Here is a 20813-nt window from a genome sequence, read left to right as displayed (position 1 = left end):
GTATTTGCTACCCATTTTTCCTTATGTTGTTTCTCAACATAGGTATGTTTACGTTTTCACAGCTTTGTATCTCTCACATTCAAACACAAATCCACATTGTCCTAGATTGGATGCCCATTCTCAGGTATTCATTTCTTGTAGTTACCATAGAAGTAATTACCTTTTTGCAGAGATGAAGTCTCCATTTATCTTCTAAGACCTTTTCTATAAGTAGGCTTTTGTAATATTTATATGTGACAATAAATGTAACCAAAAAACCCCAAAAAACTGTGACTGACTGACTTTGAACTCTCCTGGATGATACTTATGGATAGATTGTATGTCAGCCTCTGTATGTTTAATTTCTCTGGGCCTTGGCTTATTTATTTATAAAATGCAAGAACCATCTGCGTCTATTGCAAAGTGTTTCCCTGAGATTAAGTAAGATTTAAGTTACTGTACTTTGTAACTTAGTGCTTCTTAGCATCCACTTCTCCATACTCCAAGACAGCTGAGAGATGTGGGGTACTCCTGTTATCAGTGGCTTAACTATGGCAGTGATTCTAGGGGATGGGGAAACATGCAGTAGTTTGAAAGAAACCCATAGTTGTTTTGACATACTTCTCATCACCAATGAGAAGCACTATTTAGAAGTAAAGTGCACATATAACTCCACAAAGAGAAAAGGAATGGGTGGTCCTGTGTGTATAGTGAATTCTGAATATTTTTAAGTCATGGTCTAGGTAGAACTTTGCTTTCAGAATAGGGCAATACTTATCTTCCTCTAACTACTGATTTCTAATTGTAGATAACTGTTGCTGAATGCTTGGCAATTAGCCACCTTTGGTATTAAGGTTAATTCTGTGTCTTCTACTACAGCCATACATATGACAATCCAGTCACCCATGGCTCTCCTAACCAGAGTTTACCCTTGGTGCACCTTAATCATCAGTCTTTTTCTGCACGATTGACACTACTTTTACTAGTAGTATTAGGGAGCCACTGTATAAAATTTAGGAGTTCAAAGACTGTTAGTGAACAGTACAGAGAAGGTATATTTGACACTCCCAGCATCTTACAGAATTGAGGAAAAGAGCATGAAATGTTCCTATAATGTTTGATAGCACACGGTCTATTGCCAGTGGAACTAGGCATTGATCATCAGTGCATGTACAGCAGTATTCTATTCCTTCTGTCTGACATTGATGACCTAGTAACTGTTCTGGTTACATATTTGACCAGGTAACTATATTTGGGAATACAGGCTAAGGAGATTGTATCTTGGCATACTGAATTAAGCTCACTCGATACGTAGTTTTTATGGAAGAAATAGCCAGAATTTATTATTTTCTTATTAAGAAAACACCAATTAAATTACGTTATATATATTTTATGCATATCTGTGTTTTCTGTGCATGTAAAAGCTATTATTAATAAAAACAATTTGCTTAATAGGAGTCATCTATTTTGGTTTATTCCTAGAGATTATCTTTTTGTTAACTCCTATTTTAACTGTTGTTTTCCAGGATGGGAAACTATTGTGGGAACAAGAGCTATACAATAACTTTGTATATAATAGTCCTAGAGGATATTTTCATACCTTCGCTGGAGATGTAAGTCATATTTTTTTTTTTTATTGCCCTGTTTAATGTAATTGTTTTTACATTTGTCTGTGGAAAGCATCTATGAGCTTTCCAGGTAAACACTGTATAAAATAAAAAGAATTATTTTACTTTTTAAAGCATCTTCATAGATAGTAAAGAGGAAATGGCTACGATTTTAAAGGGCCAAAAAAACAAAAAGGATTTCAAAGAGTACTGTGAATATAACTTGCTACGTGAAAAGAAATTTGGTTTTCATCATCTTTTTGTCTTTGGGCAGATAGCTTAATCTTTCTGGGATTTAGTTTTCTGTAAAAATGAAGTCTGAATTGCCCACTAATCCGTGATATCTTTTAAACATTGAATATTATATTGCCATTCAAGTTATTTTGTAAAAGAATAGTTCGTGACTTAGGAGAGTACTGAAATAAAGTAAATGTGTGTAGGGGGGAGAACAGTATCGCATATGCTTGGGGAAATTGTTAGAAGGATTTCCATACCCTCTGCTTCCAGGGATTGTCTGAGTGTCTAGATTATGGGTGATTTTAATTTTCTTTATTTTCATATTTGTATTTCCTAAATTTTCTATAATAAGAAAAAAGATGGTTGGATTAGATGATCTATCTTTTCAAAAAGTATTTTCCTCTCTAGCTATTGTTTTCCACATTTTTCTTAATAAAATATAGATATATGTAAATATATAAAAGTATGCATTAAGTACCATAATCAATAATGTCAGTGTGTTTCCACGTTTTTGAATAATTTACCTGAATTAAAGTTATAATTTAAATAATACCTACAGTTAAGCTGTAAAATAAAAACATTCCCTAGTAAAGATAGAGCTGGCCTGCATTCGACCAATTTTTCTGGTATTTGCTTTTTCTAAAATCCAAATTATTTTATAGAGCTCTGTTGAAGGATCAAATTTTTTTGTTTCTTGTTGTTGAAGATAAAGTATTCAATTTAATTTTGAGTGTCCACTGTGATAGGCAGCTTTTCTAAATGTAGTCTTTTACTTTGCTTTTTCTGTGCTTTTAGCATTCTTAGGTTTTTCAAGTAAAATTAAAACTTTAAGGTAAACTGAATCTTTGTTAGTAAAGTCAGCTTTCCTTCTTCAGAAATGTACTTTGTTGGCTATCAACATTTTCATTAAATAAAGCTAAATTAATGTTTTTTGCTGTTTACCTTTTTTGCTAAAAAAAAAAAAAATATTTCAGACTTGTCAAGTTGCTCTTAATTTTGCCAATGAAGAAGAAGCAAAAAAATTCCGAAAAGCAGTTACAGACTTGTTGGGCCGGCGACAAAGGAAATCTGGTAAACCTTTTTTTTTTTTTTTTTTTTTTTTTTTTAATTCTTTGAAACAGGAGCTGGCAAACTAAGGCTCATGGGACAGATCTGGCCCACCACCTGAAGTTTTAGTGAGACACAGCTATGTTTATTGGCTTACATACTGTCTGTATAGTATGTCTGTGGCTGCCTTTTTGCCACAACAATAGTTGGATAGTTACAACAAAGACTGTATGACACACAAAATCTAAAATGTTTATTCTCTGCCCCTCTAGAAAAAAATAAAAATAAAAATAAAAAAGGTGATGATCCTTACTTAAGAGGCATATTAAGAACTAGTTTTTTTCAGTTTACTGAAGAACTCATTCTGATAACCTTTTTTTGTTGGTAATATTCCATATATACTGACTCTTAAATTTGCGTTTTTATGGCATTGTTCTTACATTCTTAGAATATTTAATACTTTGTGAACAAAGACTTTTTAGGCAAGCCTAGAAGCAAATAAGCCACGTTGCAAATATAATCTGTAAACACTGTTTTGTCTCTATTTTGTCCCTAATGTTATCTATTATTAAACCATGAGAAACGCAGTGTAATTCATGAGACTTTAATACATATAAGATAATTAGAGAATGATGCAAGATAGTGTAGAACTTTAAATTTATTGGTATAGAAATATTTGTTAACAGTCTACTGTTTCTGTTAGGAAGTGGGAGAAGGGTGATTAGGAAAGGTGAACCTCTCCAAAATCATCGTTTTAAGCAAATCAGTTTTAGGAGAAATAACATACGGGTATCGAGATCAGCAAATAGATATCCTTAAAATTATGCCATATGCTCCTTGAAAGTTTTCTGTATATCTGGGGGTACATGTTACCACTGTGTTCAGGGATGTGCTTTACCAATAAGAGGGACTAAGCCATGAAAAAAATAAGACATTGGATCTGGAAAACTGGAGTGTAAAATCATGTATTCCATTTTATACTTCTCCATTAGTATTTTAATGTATTTCCAAGAGGGAAGTGAGGTAAAAACGAGAATAAAATGAAGTAAGCTGTTGCTCACTATTGCCTTCTTATTATATCTTAACTGTAATGAGCAAATAGGAGAATTGTTAGGGACCTATTTTTTGTTACTTCTTTTTGGGATCAAGGACACTTACCACTTGATTCCATGCTAGGGAAGAATTTAAAGCTATGGAATAATTTATGGTTTAGTACCTTATTTCAGGGACATGTGGTGCTCGGCCAGGGGCTTTCTGGGGTTCCTTTTAGCCAAAATGTGTGGCGTTTCCAAATCAAAGTGAGTAAAAAAATGTTTCTTAAAATATAGACTAATTGACTTTGAAATAGGAAGGTCACTTAAAGGTGTCTTTCAGCTGGTATAGGAATTTCTTTTTACGCAGTTCCTAAGCATTTAAGCATGGTGTTTCACAAGCAGAAAGACCCCAACATTAGGGAGTCAGCTGATTCATCTTTGGGTAGTCCTTCATGCTAAGTCAAACTCCAGCTTCACCTCTCTTTGACTTAGATGCATGGAGTCTGACTTTTGGAGCAACAAAAAATTAGTCTGTTTTCTTTTCCTCCCAGTAGCCATTTAATAGTGGAAGCCATCTATCTTGTTCTTACGCCTTCACTTCTTTAGTTTAACCAGTTCCAGTTTTTTACTCATCACATGATGTAGTTTATAGACTCATCCTGAGTACCGAGCTCTGAATCCACTGTAGATTTTTATGTCTTCTTCAGATGGTTCAGATTTGAACACAGTACTCCAAAAGTAGTTTCACTGGTTCCATGATACTAAAACACATCTCTTGATTTGATTAAATACTGTCCTGCTAATGTTTTAGCAAATACCTCACATTAGTACCTCCCATTCATTGTTCAGCCAAGCCATCCTTTTTTTCATATGTATGGCTTTCAAGCCAGGATACTGTCTTATTTTTAAGTTACTTTTTAGAATATACACTCTGAACTTTATATTTATCTCAGTATATTTCCATATCTGTGTTGTCATCACTTTAAGAAGTATTTCCTCTGGTTGCAGAGGTGACATCACCTGGGAAATGGGAGATTGACATTCATTGATATAGACAGAATTTGATTACGTCAAATGTTTCAAAAAGTTACTTCATCAGACCACCAGATGGAGTAATACATTTATGTTTCCCATTGCCAGGATTTTCTCACTTGTCCTCCAGTTAAATCCTATTAATTTTAGTTTATGGCTATTTATAAACTAATTATTTTTATTATATCATCATTTATGGGTATTTCGCTTATAATTTTGGACAACTTTATATTAGAAAATCCCTGGAAATTCTATTTGTTTAAAATTCTTCAACCACTTTTGAATTTCTTAAATCTAAAATGATATCAGACCTCGTATGTAAGAGTATGAATACAAAGGATTGGTAGTTCTCCTGGTTTTACTCCTTCCTAATCTGCTGTAGCTCTTTGTTATTGTTTTGGTTTGCCCCGGTGCTCAGTTATCTCTGTGTATTTTCATTACCCTTATGCTTTCACTCAGTCCTGCGGCTTGAAAACTGTCCGTATGCTGAAACCTTCCAAAGTTTTATCTGTATTACTGACCCCTCCCCCCAACCTTCAGACTGATTTATTTCAGTTGGACGTCAGAATAGCTTTCAAACATAACATATCGGAGTAGAGCATTTGATCCATGTTCCCTGACCCCAATTAGACCTATTCCGACTCCTCTCCTAGTCTTCCTCAACTTGGTAAAATGTTCCACTCTGGCTTACCATGGTCCCTTGTAAATCCTATCCATGAGTCCATTGTCTCTTCCTTCAAACACAGAATCTGGATCTGTTTCTCACCACCTCTGCTGCTGCCTCCCTAATCTAAGCCACTACCTTCTGTCATCTAGACTACCCTGACTCCCTCACTGGCCTTTCTACTACCACCCAGTGCCCCTTATGATCTCTTTTCCACGTAGTAGCCAAAGTTAACTTAAAAACATAGATTAGGTTATGTTACTTGCCCTATTGGAAACCCTATAAGAGCTTTCTCTCATATCTAAAATACAATCTACATTCCTTACCTTGGCCTGTGGGACCCGACATGATCCAGTCCCTCTGTCTCCTTTTGACTTCTCTCCTTTTACTCTTCTCTTGGCTCATTCCAGTCCAGGCTTCATGATGTTCCTTCATGCTATTCTTCCCTTAGGGCCTTTAAATATGTTGTTCCCTCTCTTAGTTTATTCAGATGTCAGTTCCTCAGAGAAATCTTTCTTAACTACCTGTACGTTGACTTAGGAATTAAGACAGAGTTTAGGTGAATTAATATTTTATGTTGATTTTTATGTTACATATGCCTAATAATGTTATTTTAATTTATTTTCTAACAGAGAAAAGACGAGATCCCCCAAATGGTAAGCTCTTTGATACAAATTATTGATCAAGAAGATTTTAGGTTAAAGTTTAATCTTTTTAGAAACATATCATACATTAATACTTAATGTTTAGTATCTGTGATCAACTACTGTAGTTTATTGTGTTATTTTAAAACAACAAAGATGAGTCTTAGAAATGTACTATTCTGTGACTTTTTTGTAGCATGAAGGAAGTCTCCATAGGGTGACAGTCAATATTATATCTTCATTCTGTATTCACAACTGATTAAGTTGAGAAACTATAATCTTGACTTAGTATCTTCTTTGAAGAGAAGGAAGATAAATTCAGTCTGCGTACTTTAAGATGTGTCTTTTCTTTTAATTTCAAAATATAATTTCACGCTTGTAATGCAAAATTGGCCCCTGGGAGAATGAACACTGACTTTAATGGTATGTTTAGAGCTAATAGTAGCTGTATCTAACCCTCCTTAGTTTGATAGGGAACACTTGAAGTGTTGTGGATTTCATTTAAAAAACAAACAAAACATGTATACCGGAAAGTAAAAGCAGAATACTAAAATAAAAAGGACAAAGTCCCAGATCTTTAGGGTAGAGATTCTCATCCTTGACTCCATAAAGCATCTCTGAAATAGTGTGTTAAATTTTTAAGTGTATATATTTTCTCTGGGGAGAGAGGATGCAGGGCTTTCGTCACCTTTAAATGGGGTCCCCAATCCTGTGAAGGTAAAGAACCATTGCTCTAGGAACCTTCAATATAATGGAGAATGCTGCTTTTTCCTTTTAAAAGCATCTCACATCCTCTCATCAGAGTTTAGATAGATTATTCAGGGAAACAAATAATACAGAGTTCTTAATATATGACAACTACTGGTGATTGTTAGGGTTTGTTTCTTTTAAACACATATATTGCTTTCTGAATTTATCCTTAAATTTGTTTTCCTGATATAAAAACATGAATGAAATACTGCTGTATGACCGTTTGGATTATTTACCTTATTGTAATAAAAAAAAATGGCTGCCTTAGGTAGCCTTAGGGCTTATCTTGTGCCAAATATTATATACTTTGTCTTTTAAATGGAAATCTTAATTTATAGGACTTCTGTGGAGATTTAATGAAGTAATCAAAGTACTTAGCATAGTACTTAGTAAATATTAGTTATCATGATGAAGACAATAACAACAATAATCATAGCAGCTCCTATTTACTGACTACTTACTCCCAGCCAGGCACTGTCAGCAATCTTACGAAGTAGCTGCTGTTATCTCCATTTTATAGGAGAGCAGCAGGGGCACAGGTGAGTAACTTTCTCAAGGGCACAGAACTAGTTAAGTGGTAGGGCAGGATTCAGTCTCAAGCAGTCTTAACTCCACAGCCCACCCCCTGAACCACTGTGCCATGTCCAGAAGATTTTGAAAGAGAAACTGAGACTTAGCCCGAGTAAATCAGTACCCCAGGTCCTGGGGCTAATATGTGGCAGAGGCAAAGGGAGGCAGAAGCCGCCGAGTCAGAAGTCCTTCATCCGTGAACTTTTACGTCAGTGTTGCAATTCTCTCCCTTGTTGGTGTCCTCAGTATTTTAATCTTTTTGCATTTATTATTCTGCATTCTGTGATTCTGCATTCTGCATTCTGCTTGTATGAATACAGGGGGAAGGCTTCCTAACAGTGGCATCTTTGGGGAAAGTAACCTGAGATTTTAAAGTGTAGACGTTGTACAAATAATATAAGTTAAGGGTGTACATACCTTACGGGGTTTTAAAAATTTTAATCTTTTCAGAACATTTAAAATATACTTCCGAAAAGGCACCTAATCCATGAATACAAAGAATTTGGATATTCCTTATGTGACAGTGGTATCTCACCATTTTCTTACTTCTAGTTAGGATACTCATAATTAAATATAGTTTCTTTCTCTGCAGTTGCTCTTGCTTTGAAATCTTTAGACCTGTAGTTTTTACCCTTAGGTGCAGTGATCCCAAACTTGTTTTCATTAAATGACAGTTATAAAAATAGTACCATTAAAAGGCAAAATTGCACTAACCAATATTTGTATATTTCTTTATAAAATGTACATATAATATGGTATTAATATATTACATAATAAAGGATGAAATAATAATTAATAGAAGTTTTCATGTTTTTTCCTGATGTGCAGTCCTTGTCTTGCTCTCCCCACTGTGGAGACCGCTGTGGAGACTTGCTCTCCATGCGGAGACCGCTGTTTTGGAGGCAGCATATTACTTTTCTGCATTTGGTGCCCGACCAGCAGATGCGGTGGACACATAACCACCTTGCGATGTCCATGCTGGTGCTTTGACTTCCACCCTCGTTTAGATTATCAGTTTAGCAGGCTTTCTTGAATTGTAACTATTAAAAAGACACTTTATGTACAAGTAACATATATTCCTGAAATGCAATTCAGTGTCTTCTTCACTAACTCCTAATCCGTACATCTTTCTTTTTTCTTTATTGGTCAGTCTCAACTTTTAGCTTAGACGCTTTCCAATGATTTGTTCTCAGCTTCATGACTGCTTGACATCAGAGGCCTCTGGGCCACCTGTTTCTCAACTATTTTACCTTGGTGAGAGTTCTCTGCTTTTTATGAAATTAAGGGGAGGACTTTAGTTTGTTCTTTTAGTTTTAAAATTAACTAGAAATGCTGTTCAGTGAGAATATTAAAAAGCCTTTTCTGTGACAGTTGTCTTTAATCAGAAGAAGGTAATTTATCATTTGACTGTTTTTTGAAAAAAAGAACGGAAACAGCCTCCTCCATTATATATTTACTTAGTATATGTTCTTAGGATGAGTATAATTTCGTAAGTGGAAGAATTAAATTACTTTTTACTAGAAGTGATTTAAGAGTATCTCTGTAATCTCTTACCAAATCTCCCGTAAGCCTTACTTTATTAAAAAATGACTCTGTGCCTTGTACAGGTTTTTACTTTTTTTAGTCTGTCACTTTTGAAACAAATATTTAATTGGGCTTTAGAATGCTATTTTAAACTTATTTCTGAACACCTTCTAACTCTAAATGACTATTATCAACAGAAAGAACCAAGTACCCATTCCCTTGAATACGTAAGAAACTTTTTTCTAAATTTTGAAAGTTACTAGTGAATATTTATTAAATAATAAACTGTTTATAAACTAAGAGAACTAATAAATTGGTAAGGAGATTATATACGGTGACATTTGTAAAGTTAGCATTATCAATCACCTTATGGTTTGACATTAGTGTAGGAAGTACAATAGTAGTTAATAGAAAGGGTAGTGGACCAGGAACCAAGATTGCAGAGTTCACCTTTGCCTTTGTCACAGTTGTGTGACTTTTGATAGGTCACCTGACTCTTCACCTTAATTTTCCATCTATAAAAGGAAAAGTTTAGGAAAACAGTCTAATTTCCTAGCTAATACTAATTTTCTGTACATTGCTATAATTCAGATTTTCCTGTGTAGACTTAACTAAATAATATTTTAACTGGTACTAATCAAATTCACGTGTAATGATTCTAAATAGCTAATTCAAAGGCTTTATAAACTGCTTGGCAGACATATAACAGTATATCCACATCTCATTTTGGGGTAGAGAGAGGAGGGGAAACACAGTCTGACTACAGTAGGAGTTAAACTTTTTCATTCTACATACCACTTATATTTTTTTCCTGTCTTCTTTATCCTTGAACTTTCTTCAGAGATGGCTGAATTATTTTCTCTAGCGATTTATGAATCAGGCTTACAAGAATCTTAGCTTTTAAAAAATTCCCAGAGAAGAATTTATTAGCTGGGATAATTTAAGCTATTAAACTTCCCTTTAGCCAACTCTACTTACTGTTTAGAGTATCCACAAAATAATAATAACTTTTATATAACCCAAAGCAGCATAAAAATATTGTTATTTTTGTTTTTTTCTAAAAACTAATAATAGTTTTGTTGTTGTTTTTTAATGGTGAATCTGGCTGTTCCTTTATAGTTACTATTTGAACACCTATTTCAGGAGGGGTGGTATTCTAAAAAAAATTTTTTTAAACATTTATTTTATTTTTGAGAGAGTGTGAGCAGGGGAGGGGCAGAGAGAAGGAGATGCAGAATCTGAAGCAGGCTCCAGGCTCTGAGCAAGCTGTCAGCACAGAGCCCGACGCGGGGCTCGAACCCATGAACTATGAGATCCTGACCTGAGCCGAAGTCAGATGCTCAACTGACTGAGCTACCCAGGTGCCCCAGGGAGGGGTGGTATTTTTAAAGAGAGTGCCTCACTCTGATACTCCTAAATCTGTCTTAAGTCACGTCTTGAATTGTATTAAGTATAAAGATAGAATAAATAGTGCTTTGCCACAGCTTCTCATGGATGGTATTGCTGATACTGACTTGTAAAGACAAATTATAAGAGGGAAGGCAGAAAGAGAAGGATGAGAAGTAAAAACAGATCATTAGATAAGCCTTTGTGTATGACACCAGTTTAACCTCTAATACTTAAATTCTGGTTATTCTCGATTAGTCCCTTTGTGAAACTACTTGTGAAACTTTGTGAAATCTGCTATCTGAACAAATTTGAAAACCTAAGTCTTTATCTACTATTAATAAGCCTAATTGCTTAACTAACTTTTAATTTTTGCTCCAGCTATTTTAGATTATTCCTTGACACTGAATCAGCTTATTTTCGTGGTTTTATCCATTTTACTCACTAGCTTTTATTTTTTTCAAATAAGAAGTTCTTTATTTCTTGCCACTATGGGCAACTTCCCATGGAATTTTATATGAAAATATAAGTAGAACTTTTAGACACCTAAATGTAAGTAGACCTTGAATATGGAGGGAAAAATAGCTGAATTTTGGTGACGTTAAAAATACGCATCTTTCCAGATTGTCTACTTGTCTGATAAGGTGGCAGATGGCTTTCATAAATTTATTTTAACTGTATTTTATCTTTAATAGTAGAGTTGAGAGAGAGAAAATGGGTTATATATAATTTACCCACTTAGATAAACATTGTTCTTTCAGGTAACTTTAATGAATAGGATACGTTTGAGCTGTTTACTGCAAGTGAAGAATTAGTCAAATTGGCAATTAGTTGTTACCTAATATACATCAGCCTGTAATTTCTTGGGATTTCCAGTTGCTATTCTATGATTGTGTTGGGGATCCTCAAGATCAAAGCCTAGTTGATTTACTAGAAGGACTCAGCGGGACCAAGCACACAGTGAAAGGATATAAAACAAAATCAGCAAAGAGAAAGACACATGGGGTTAGGTCTGAGGGAAAGCACACCCAACTTTGTGATCATCTTCTCCCACTGGAGTCACAGGGGATGCACATCATTCCTCCAGTAAAAATTGTTACAGCACATGTGAAATGTTGACTAAAGGAGAAACTGATTAGGGATCAGTGCCTGGGGTTTATCTGGCGCTACTCACGTAGTCATCCTCTGTCTAGCACATACCGAGATTCTGGACTCCCAGGAGGAAAGCAGGTGTTTAGCATTAAGCACATTGTCAGCGCAAATAGTTGAGGCACAAGGAGCCCATCCTATCAGGAAATGGTAAGAACCCTCTTGGAATCCCAGTTTCCAGATGCCAGCTGAGTGTCAACCTTGCAAGCAGGTCACTCTAAGAGTGGCAGGCTCAGGCCTACTGTGTTAACTCTTTCTCTGCACAGTAGTGGTTACATTGTAGACAACATTTTGAAAGTTGTCATTACTCATCTCAAAGGAATTAAGTCTGATAAGTGGTTTTGTCAGAGTATCATATATTTTTTTTTTTAATTTTTTTTTTCAACGTTTATTTATTTTTGGGACAGAGAGAGACAGAGCATGAACGGGCGAGGGGCAGAGAGAGAGGGAGACACAGAATCAGAAGCAGGCTCCAGGCTCTGAGCCGTCAGCCCAGAGCCCGACGCGGGGCTCAAACTCACAGAGCACGAGATCGTGACCTGGCTGAAGTCGGACGCTTAACCGACTGTGCCACCCAGGCGCCCCAGAGTATCATATATTAAAATGGACTCTCTAAGGAACATGTGAAGCTCTTTAGTTAAATTTATAAGGAATTTTGAAATTGAATACATTTCATTTAGACTATCGTGCTTTTAAGGCCACGAATATTTTCGTGAATTTTCAGACAGGTTTTGTATGCTATATTTAGTGTCACTCCTAAAGATGCTATTAATAGTATCTGAAGATGCCCGAGATATTTTTACTATTGATTCTTGTGGAAGATGAGTGTTTTGCGAATGTTCCCATTTTGTTTTTGAGCCCTGTACTTCTGTTAATCAAAGTGTATGTATGATAGGGAAAATATTACCGGATTTAAATATGGTAGTTTTGGAAAAAATACTAATAATTGTAAAACTACTTTGTTCCCTCATGGGCTAATAAAGTTGAAACAAAGAAGTATGACTAGATTTCTTTGTCAGATTTAAAATGAAGTATGTACTTTTTTTTTTTTTTTTTTTTACTTTTATTAGCCTTGTTATGTGATATATACCATTTTACCAAGGAGTGATGTGATGTATATCAGGCTATTGTAGTCCAAATTCAAGGGATTAGATCAATTAAATATAAATTCTTATTGAAAATATGTGTTTCCCGAGGGATTTAATATTATAAAAATACAAGTTTGCTTTCAAATAACATCTATGCTAATGTGTTTAAGAATTTATTATAGGCTTTTGAAATTTAGGAAGTACTTTATCCTTTATTTATAAAAAACTAACATGCAAGTTTAAATTTTAAATAATTTATATTAATGAAGTGGTCCTACTTCAGAGAAAGATATTCAAATTATAAATAATCGGATTGTAATAATTGTTATCTCAAGTTTTATTCCTTTCATATTGTTTGCAGGTCCTAATCTACCCATGGCAACAGTTGACATAAAAAATCCAGAAATCACAACCAATAGATTTTATGGTCCACAAGTCAACAACATCTCCCATACCAAAGAAAAGAAAAAAGGAAAAACAAAAAAGAAGAGATTAACCAAGGCAGATATTGGAACACCAAGCAATTTCCAGTAAGAGAGTTCTTTTGTTTTTCTTATCTTTTGATTTACTCATTACTGCTCTTGATTTTTAACTTGTTAGAAAATTTAGTTTTCTTATTGGTGGGGGGACCCTTACATTTATCATTTGTGTACCTTTTTAGCTATAGATTTTGTTGGGAGGTGTTTGTTTATTTTTTAAGGCTCAGTAGACTTTCTCTGTATCTTAACCGTTTATTTACTTTTCTACCCATCAGTAAAGAAAAATTAGATGAAGTTGTTTCTTTAAATAATTGTTGGACATAGTGATTTCTCACTTTTTCTCTATAAATGGTATTTGAAATTGCCTGAAGGCACTGTCTCAGTCCATTTGGGCTGCTGTAAAAGAATACTATAGACCGAGTAGCTGATAAGTAACAGAAATTTATTTCTCACAGCTCTGGAGACTGGGAAGAGGCAGGCGAAATGTAGTGTCTGGTGAGATTCTTCTTCCTGGTTCATAGACCGTGCGTGGCCTTCTAGCTGTCTTCCTCACATTTTGGAAGAGGGCAAGGAAGCCTTCTTGGGCCTTTTATCTAAGGGTGCTAATCCCATTCTTGAGGGATCTACCCTCAAAATATAATCACCTCCTAAAATCCTCACGTCCACATATCATCACATTAGGAATTAGGTTTCAACAAAGGAATTTTTAGGGGACACAGACATGTAGTCTATAGTAGGCATCAAACCTTTGCTATTTCTTTGATGTATTTTAAGCATTTTCATACACATCATTTCATTAGGTCGTGACAAAACTCTTATATTCTCATATATATAATTCTTGGGGTTTTTTTGTTGTTTTGTTTTTGTTTTTGTTTTTGTTTGTTTTTCTTTTTTTGAGAGAGCTCCAGCTAGGGAGAGAGGCAGAGGAAAAGAGAGAGCGAGCTAAGCAGGCTCCATGCTCATTACAGGGCCCAATGATGCGGGGCTCGGTCCCACAACCCTGGGATCATGACCTGAGCCAAAATGAAGAGTTGGATGCTCAACTGACTGACCCACCCAGGCGCCCCATAAAATGCCTGTATTCTTAATGACAGTTTGACAGTTGAGGAAATGGATGCTCAGAAAGATTGTGCAAAGGTGTTAAGACTCAGTAGCATAGCCAGGGCTGGAATCATACAGTTTTCCCCTGAGTATGGTTATGTCTGTGAGAACTATTAGTTCAGGGCCAAAATTTATTGGGTGGTTTGGATTTGATGTATGTTATGTTTTAAATGCTCTTTATGCATTTTCTATTTTTTATTTTATTTTTGTCTACTTCTTCAGGCACATTGGACATGTTGGTTGGGATCCAAATACTGGCTTTGATGTAAGTATCTTTGCAAGTCATAAACATTATTGCTCTAAATAAGTGGGAATGCAATGGCCTGTGTGTTGATTTTTATTATTCATTTTTGTGAATTCTGGCATTTATTTGAATGTGTTTATGTACATATACTACTGAGGTTTGAAACCTTCGTATTCTTCAGTCATTTATGGCTGTGTCTCTAAAGACAAAGGTTTTACACTCCTTGGATTTACATACTGTAATGTGAAATTCTTGTGTGTTGACAGCAAGAGAAAGAAACTATTTCTGCTAGCTGATCGTTTTGGGGGAATGTATGCCAAATTACTGGAGAATAATCAATTTCTGAATTATCCAGTTGTTAAATTGTCTAGGTCTTTTCATTCTATTCTTCTTGGCAATTTCGTCATTATTTAATTTACAGCACTGAGCGAGGTAAGTTAAACTGCTGGCAAAAATATGTGTTTTTAACATTTTACCTGTATTTTTGGTTGCTTAAGTATTAATACGTATTTCACAGTTGACCAGATGATCAGGATTTGGAAAAATTATTTTGAAGAGAAATACTTGTGATTGGGGTCAAAAATCCTTCTGGTTATTTTTGTTATAACTACAGTGTTAACTCTACAACTTTTATTGAATGCTTCTTTGTGTTGGGCACTGTACAGGGTGCTGAGGTTATAAGGAGGTCCTTGTCCTCAGATTTTCAAATTGATTTACTTCTTTTGTTTATTTGTGATGTATCTAAATTTTATTTAGGAATAGGTGAACATTGGAAATGTTTGAATCATAAATGGGTTAGTAAAACTCTAAATGAGATGCCCTTTTTGAAGGAAGGGAACAAAACAAAATAAAAATGTATTCTTTGTTCTTACCTTTTCTGTTTTATTTAAATAAAGTTTAGTTGGAATATAAATAACCATATTTCAACTTAAAATAATTTCATAAAGGGCAAAGATGAGGATCAAATTTGATCATGCTTATTTTTAAAAATTGAGATCGATTTTACAGTTAGTTACTTTATTTGTTTTAGCTGAATAATTTGGATCCAGAATTGAAGAATCTTTTTGATATGTGTGGAATCTCAGAGGCACAACTTAAAGACCGAGAAACATCGAAAGTTATATATGACTTCATTGAAAAAACAGGAGGTGTGGAAGCTGTTAAAAATGAACTACGAAGGCAAGGTAATTTATTTTTTCATTTAAGCATTGTAATCCTTTTTTTTTCTTTTGACTATTTTGAGGTCAGTTTCATGGAAGACAGCTATACACATTCCTGTGAACCTTCCGTAAGCAGAATATTTGAATTTATAGATAACTAACTCGACCTGGTATTGCTTTACATTATTTTGATGTAACTAAAACATTTGGTGGGGCACCTGGGTGGCTCAGTCGGTTAAGCATCCGACTTCGGCTCAGGTCATGATCTCACAGTTTGTGAGTTCGAGCTTCGCATCGGGCTCTGTGCTGACAGCTCAGAGCCTGGAGCCTGCTTCGGATTCTGTGTCTCCTTCTATCTCTGCCCCTCCGCCACTTGTGCTTTGTCTCTATCTCTCTCAAAAGTAAATAAACATAAAAAAAAAAAAAATTAGAAAAAAAAAATCAAACATTTGACAAGGTTTTTCTTACTAAAAAGTCTTATATTCATGAATATCCGTACAAAATCTTCTGGCTATTCTATTTTAGAATAAAAATTTATAGTTGCGTAATATCTTATTTAACAAATCTTAGAAACCACCATTAAAGTTGTTTTTATTACAACTCAGAAGTAGTAATTTAAAAATAATCATTGTTTAATCAGTAATATATAAGCATTTTCAAGGATATAAATAATGAAAATTATTTATTTTGAAATACAAACATTTTTTTCTTGGTAAAGAATAAAATTTATCATTTAGTACTTTGAGTATACTGATTTGCATCCTTTTAAGATGTGATATTTAAAGCACCTTGTGTTTTAGTTGTATGTTAATTGAACAATAAAGTGTAAATTCAATAACTGAATTTTCCAATATGACAGTCATCTCTTTGCCACCTTATTCATTTGAGATTGCTTTTCTTCTATCTAGCTTTTGTGTACGGAGCAAAAGTTTCATTTTATCAAAGTATTCTGAGGAATTTCACTGTCGTTTTGAATTAGGTATTTGACTTACTTGTATCTTTTTCAGTACTGATGTTCATTCAATCTTTCATTCATTCATATATTCAGTAAACATTATGCCAGCACTCATTTCCACTCAGGATATTTAGATGTTTATTAAATAAAAGGTTTCTGCCCTCTGAAATCTCGTAGTCTAGTGTGGAAATAGATATTTAAACAAGTATATAGTCAGAAATTGCTATTGCAGAAACACAATGTTAGTTTCATTGAAATTAGTATGATGCTAATTTGTTTTAGTTTTTGAAAAAATTACATTTCCAGGCTCTATGGATTTTTAATAAAAACATCTTGGGCATAGCACCATTATTGTTTTTAAATGCTCCCAGAGTAAGTCACGTTTACTGGTAGTGTGTTTCCCTACTCTCTTTTTCCATGGTTATCACATACCCTCACATTACCAAATTTTGCTTGGCATCTCTCTGAGCTCTCTGAATTTATCAATTTGTAAATGACTCTTGACCTTTACTGGGCTACCCATATATGTGCCCTCACACCTGAATACCTGTGACTGAGGGTTGTCTAGATTAACTTGATTGGATTTTTTTTTTTAAGTTATAAATACCAATCTTTGTTTATTTTAAATAATTTATTTTCAAGTTAGCTAACATACAGTGTATACAGTGTAGTCTTTGCTTCGGGAGTAGATGCCCATGATTCATCACTTACATACAACACCCAGTGCTCATCCCAAGTGCCTTCCTCAATGCCCGTTTCCCATTTTCCCCACCCCCCAACCCCTGATTTGGTTTTTAAACTTTATTATGACTGCTTATTATTCTAGCTGCTTTTAAAGCATCAAATTAGGCAAGATCTTTCCTTAATTGAATTACTTAAAACCAAAGAAATACACAGACATTAAAAAACATGCTTTGGGTGGACCACCTGGGTGGCTGAGTCAAGAAGCATCCAACTTCGGCTCAGGTCATGATCTTCCAGTTTGTGTGTTTGAGCCCCATGTCGTGCTCTGTGCTGACAGCTGACAGCTTGGAGCCTGGAGCCTGCTTCAGATTCTGTGTCTCCCTCGCTCTCTGCCTCTCCCCTGCTCATGCTCGCACGAGCTCTCTCTCTCTCTCTCTCAAAAATAAAAATAAACAAACAAACAAACAAAAAAAAAAAAACATGCTTTGGGAACAAAGTTAAATTCTTGTCATACTTAAGAACCTAACTCCCAGTGGGGAACCTTTTAGACACCAAAGAATGATTTTATGGAAGATAAATTTTTCAAAGAAAGAATAAAAAAATAAATAATAAAAAAATAAAAATTAATGATTTGTTAGGGAAATGTTTTCAGGCAGAACATATAATGTGTTCAGAAGTATAAAAAATTAGAGGAGAAATTTATGAAGTTGTCTTAAAAATATATTTTGTAAAACCTACTGAATCAAATCTCTTGAAACTTATTTTATAAAATTATGTAATCAGGTTTATAAAAAGTAGTAGACTTGTGATTTCCAATGTATTTTGTGTGTATCTGTGCAATTCTTTGAAGGCCATTAACTCATAATAATCTGCTGTGTAGGTCCACCACAATGCAGTGGTATGTATATATGTGGGATGTTATTTGACCCAGTGCTCTAAATTATGCATGCTTTGATATGTTTATTTTCACAGAAGCTAGAGTTCATTTATCCTGCTTCCAAATCTAAACATACAATGAGGGTTTTTTGCCCTTCACTCAAACTAATGTTTTGGGCACATAGATGGTAAAATAAAAAATATATATATTTCTGTATGAGTCAGAGCTCATATTTCATCTATAGTTTAGACAATTCTAATGAAATTCTGTGGATTTTTAAAAAACACCTCTTAACCACAGCACCATTGTTGTTTTTATTGTCGCTTATTATACTCATTCCTAGTGGTTGCCTTTCACACTTAGCATCATTCAGTAAACTATATGAAATGTACTTAGATTTTTACATTAATTTGAGTCAAGGAGGGGGTGCTAAACATAAACACACAGTTCTATACGTGCCTACTCAGAGTTGTTTAAATTTGTGTTGAATAGATAGCAGTTTTCTATTTGCTTTCCTTTGGTGAGGGTGCATGAGAGAAGTTCTTGAATGTTTCCTGAATTTTATATAATACTATATTTCTTTTAAACCTTAGTTATATTTATATTTTATAATTTCTGCTTCCCAATCCTATAAATATCACATATCTAGAAAATTAGTTAACCTATTATTCTTAATATTGATCTGCAATAATAATTATTTTTAAGTATAGGAGCTTTTCTTTGTAGTATACAATCAAGACAAGATTTTTTTCCGTGTCTTTCTTCCTTTTTAACTAAACTCTGATAGTAAGAACAGTTTTATTTGTTGTAACTTGTTTCATATGTTTCACTTTATTTATTTTTTAGAAATCTAAGTACTGTTATTCTGATTCTGGTGTTTGTGGTGACTTTTCAGAGTTTTGCAAGTCTGTAGGCCATCCGATTTTCTCTTGATGGTGCGTGATGTCTGCTTAGACGTTTTTGTGCATCTAAACCTAACTCCTATTGTGCCATCCGTACTTCCCTCTTAATTCTTTCATATTCTTACATCAGGATATGGCATGTCTTTTGCGTACTTACCTTTTTATGTAAAAATAATACAGACTATAAAAAACAAAGTTGGTAATAGATGTTTTCCTCACAAAAATATAGAGACATTTTCCATCACTTTTCAAGACAGTAGAGATGCTGAACTTGTGCTATACCCAGGTAATAATTTACTCCCAATCAATTCACGCTTCCTTTTCCTAGGCAGTGATTTAGTGTCTGTTTAAATGAGTAATAGCTGGACTCCAAATTATTCCAATAAATGTGCTTACTGCAAGTTTGAAAGAACTTTTATTCTCTCTACTGAAGAAATACATCATTTTACATATAAAAGATTGTGGATCCAGAGTCCTCAAAGAGACTATGAGAAATTATTTACTAATACTTTTTAAAGTAGAATAGGGTGGGTATTTTCCTCTTGATTAACAAACAAGTAAATCATAGCTATTTGAAATTTAAACCTTAGCCTGATTAAAATTGCTTGAAGGATTTGAGGTACTGTCTTATGCAGAGAGTACACAGATTCCATATATGTCATATCCTCCTGGTTTTGTTCTTTTATTACAAAATATGTTAGAAAAAGACTTTGCTTTTAGCAAGGTTAGTGTAAGTGTCCTCACTTTGGATCCAGTGAGAAAATTGGATGAACCTGCAACACTCAGACCTCCAGGGTGCCTTGATGTAAATCATAGGAACTTCCCTCTGTGGTGGCCGACACCTGAATAGGGTAACTCTCCTGTTTGCAGCTATGTATTATTTCACTTGTAAAAGTTTGTATACAAGGAGACAGTATTGTATTGCTCATTTACAATGTGAGTATTGGTCTTTCTGCATATTTTATCTAATATTTATGATTATATTTGATAGCATATTTTTATAGCATGTTTCCCATGTTCGTCTCAAATTAATTTGGGAGATACCATTTTATCTCCTTCGAAGTGAGGCCCCCAGCTCCCCCACCCCCTGCCCTGTATCATCATATTATTGAACATCTAAAGATGCTTGTTGTTATTTGTAATTAAGATCGGTATTTGTATTTTGTAAGATTGTAGAACTGTCCATCAGTGATATAGTTTATATCAGTAAACACAAAGAGTTTTTATGAATTCTAGGATTTCTCTACTCCTAAAAATAGTTAATTTGCCTCTTCAGTCTTTGAATGGAGAAATAATAAAGTTCATTATTATGTAAATTTGTACATACTGTTAGTAAAATCATACTTCCAAAAATAATAAATGTGTACTTTGAATTTCTTTCCTTATTTTTATTTAAGTAGAATAAGAATGGGAAAATCATTAATACAAGAATAATATTAATATTTTATCAATAACTTAGTCCAGTGTTTCAATGTAGAAATTCTCAGTTAATTTACTAATAGTTGGTTGCATCTCCTGAATAAGTAGTTGAACATTTCACTTGAGCAACCAGCCTCCCTTTACTGCCATCACTAGAGTTAATGACCATCTTCTGGAAATATAGAATATTATATATATTATTACATATTATAGTATATTTCATTATAACATATACTATATTTTTAGAAAATATAGACCATATAATATAAATGTAAGGTGAC

General features: G+C 34.1%; 1 protein-coding gene across 1 annotated transcript in view; it reads left to right on the top strand.

Moving 5' to 3' along the window:
- Positions 1-20813, top strand: part of WASL (WASP like actin nucleation promoting factor) — a 62491-nt gene that overhangs the window by 31466 nt on the left and 10212 nt on the right. Inside the window, exons 3-8 of the mRNA XM_011280527.3 lie at positions 1506-1592; positions 2798-2894; positions 6233-6256; positions 13073-13241; positions 14514-14556; positions 15566-15719. Coding sequence (XP_011278829.1) covers positions 1506-1592; positions 2798-2894; positions 6233-6256; positions 13073-13241; positions 14514-14556; positions 15566-15719 — 574 coding nt within the window. The remainder of the gene's footprint in view (positions 1-1505; positions 1593-2797; positions 2895-6232; positions 6257-13072; positions 13242-14513; positions 14557-15565; positions 15720-20813) is intronic.

This window comes from Felis catus, chromosome A2 (genome assembly GCF_018350175.1).
Source record: "Felis catus isolate Fca126 chromosome A2, F.catus_Fca126_mat1.0, whole genome shotgun sequence".
NCBI lineage: Eukaryota > Metazoa > Chordata > Mammalia > Carnivora > Felidae > Felis > Felis catus.
This window is presented reverse-complemented; position numbering and strand designations above follow the sequence as displayed.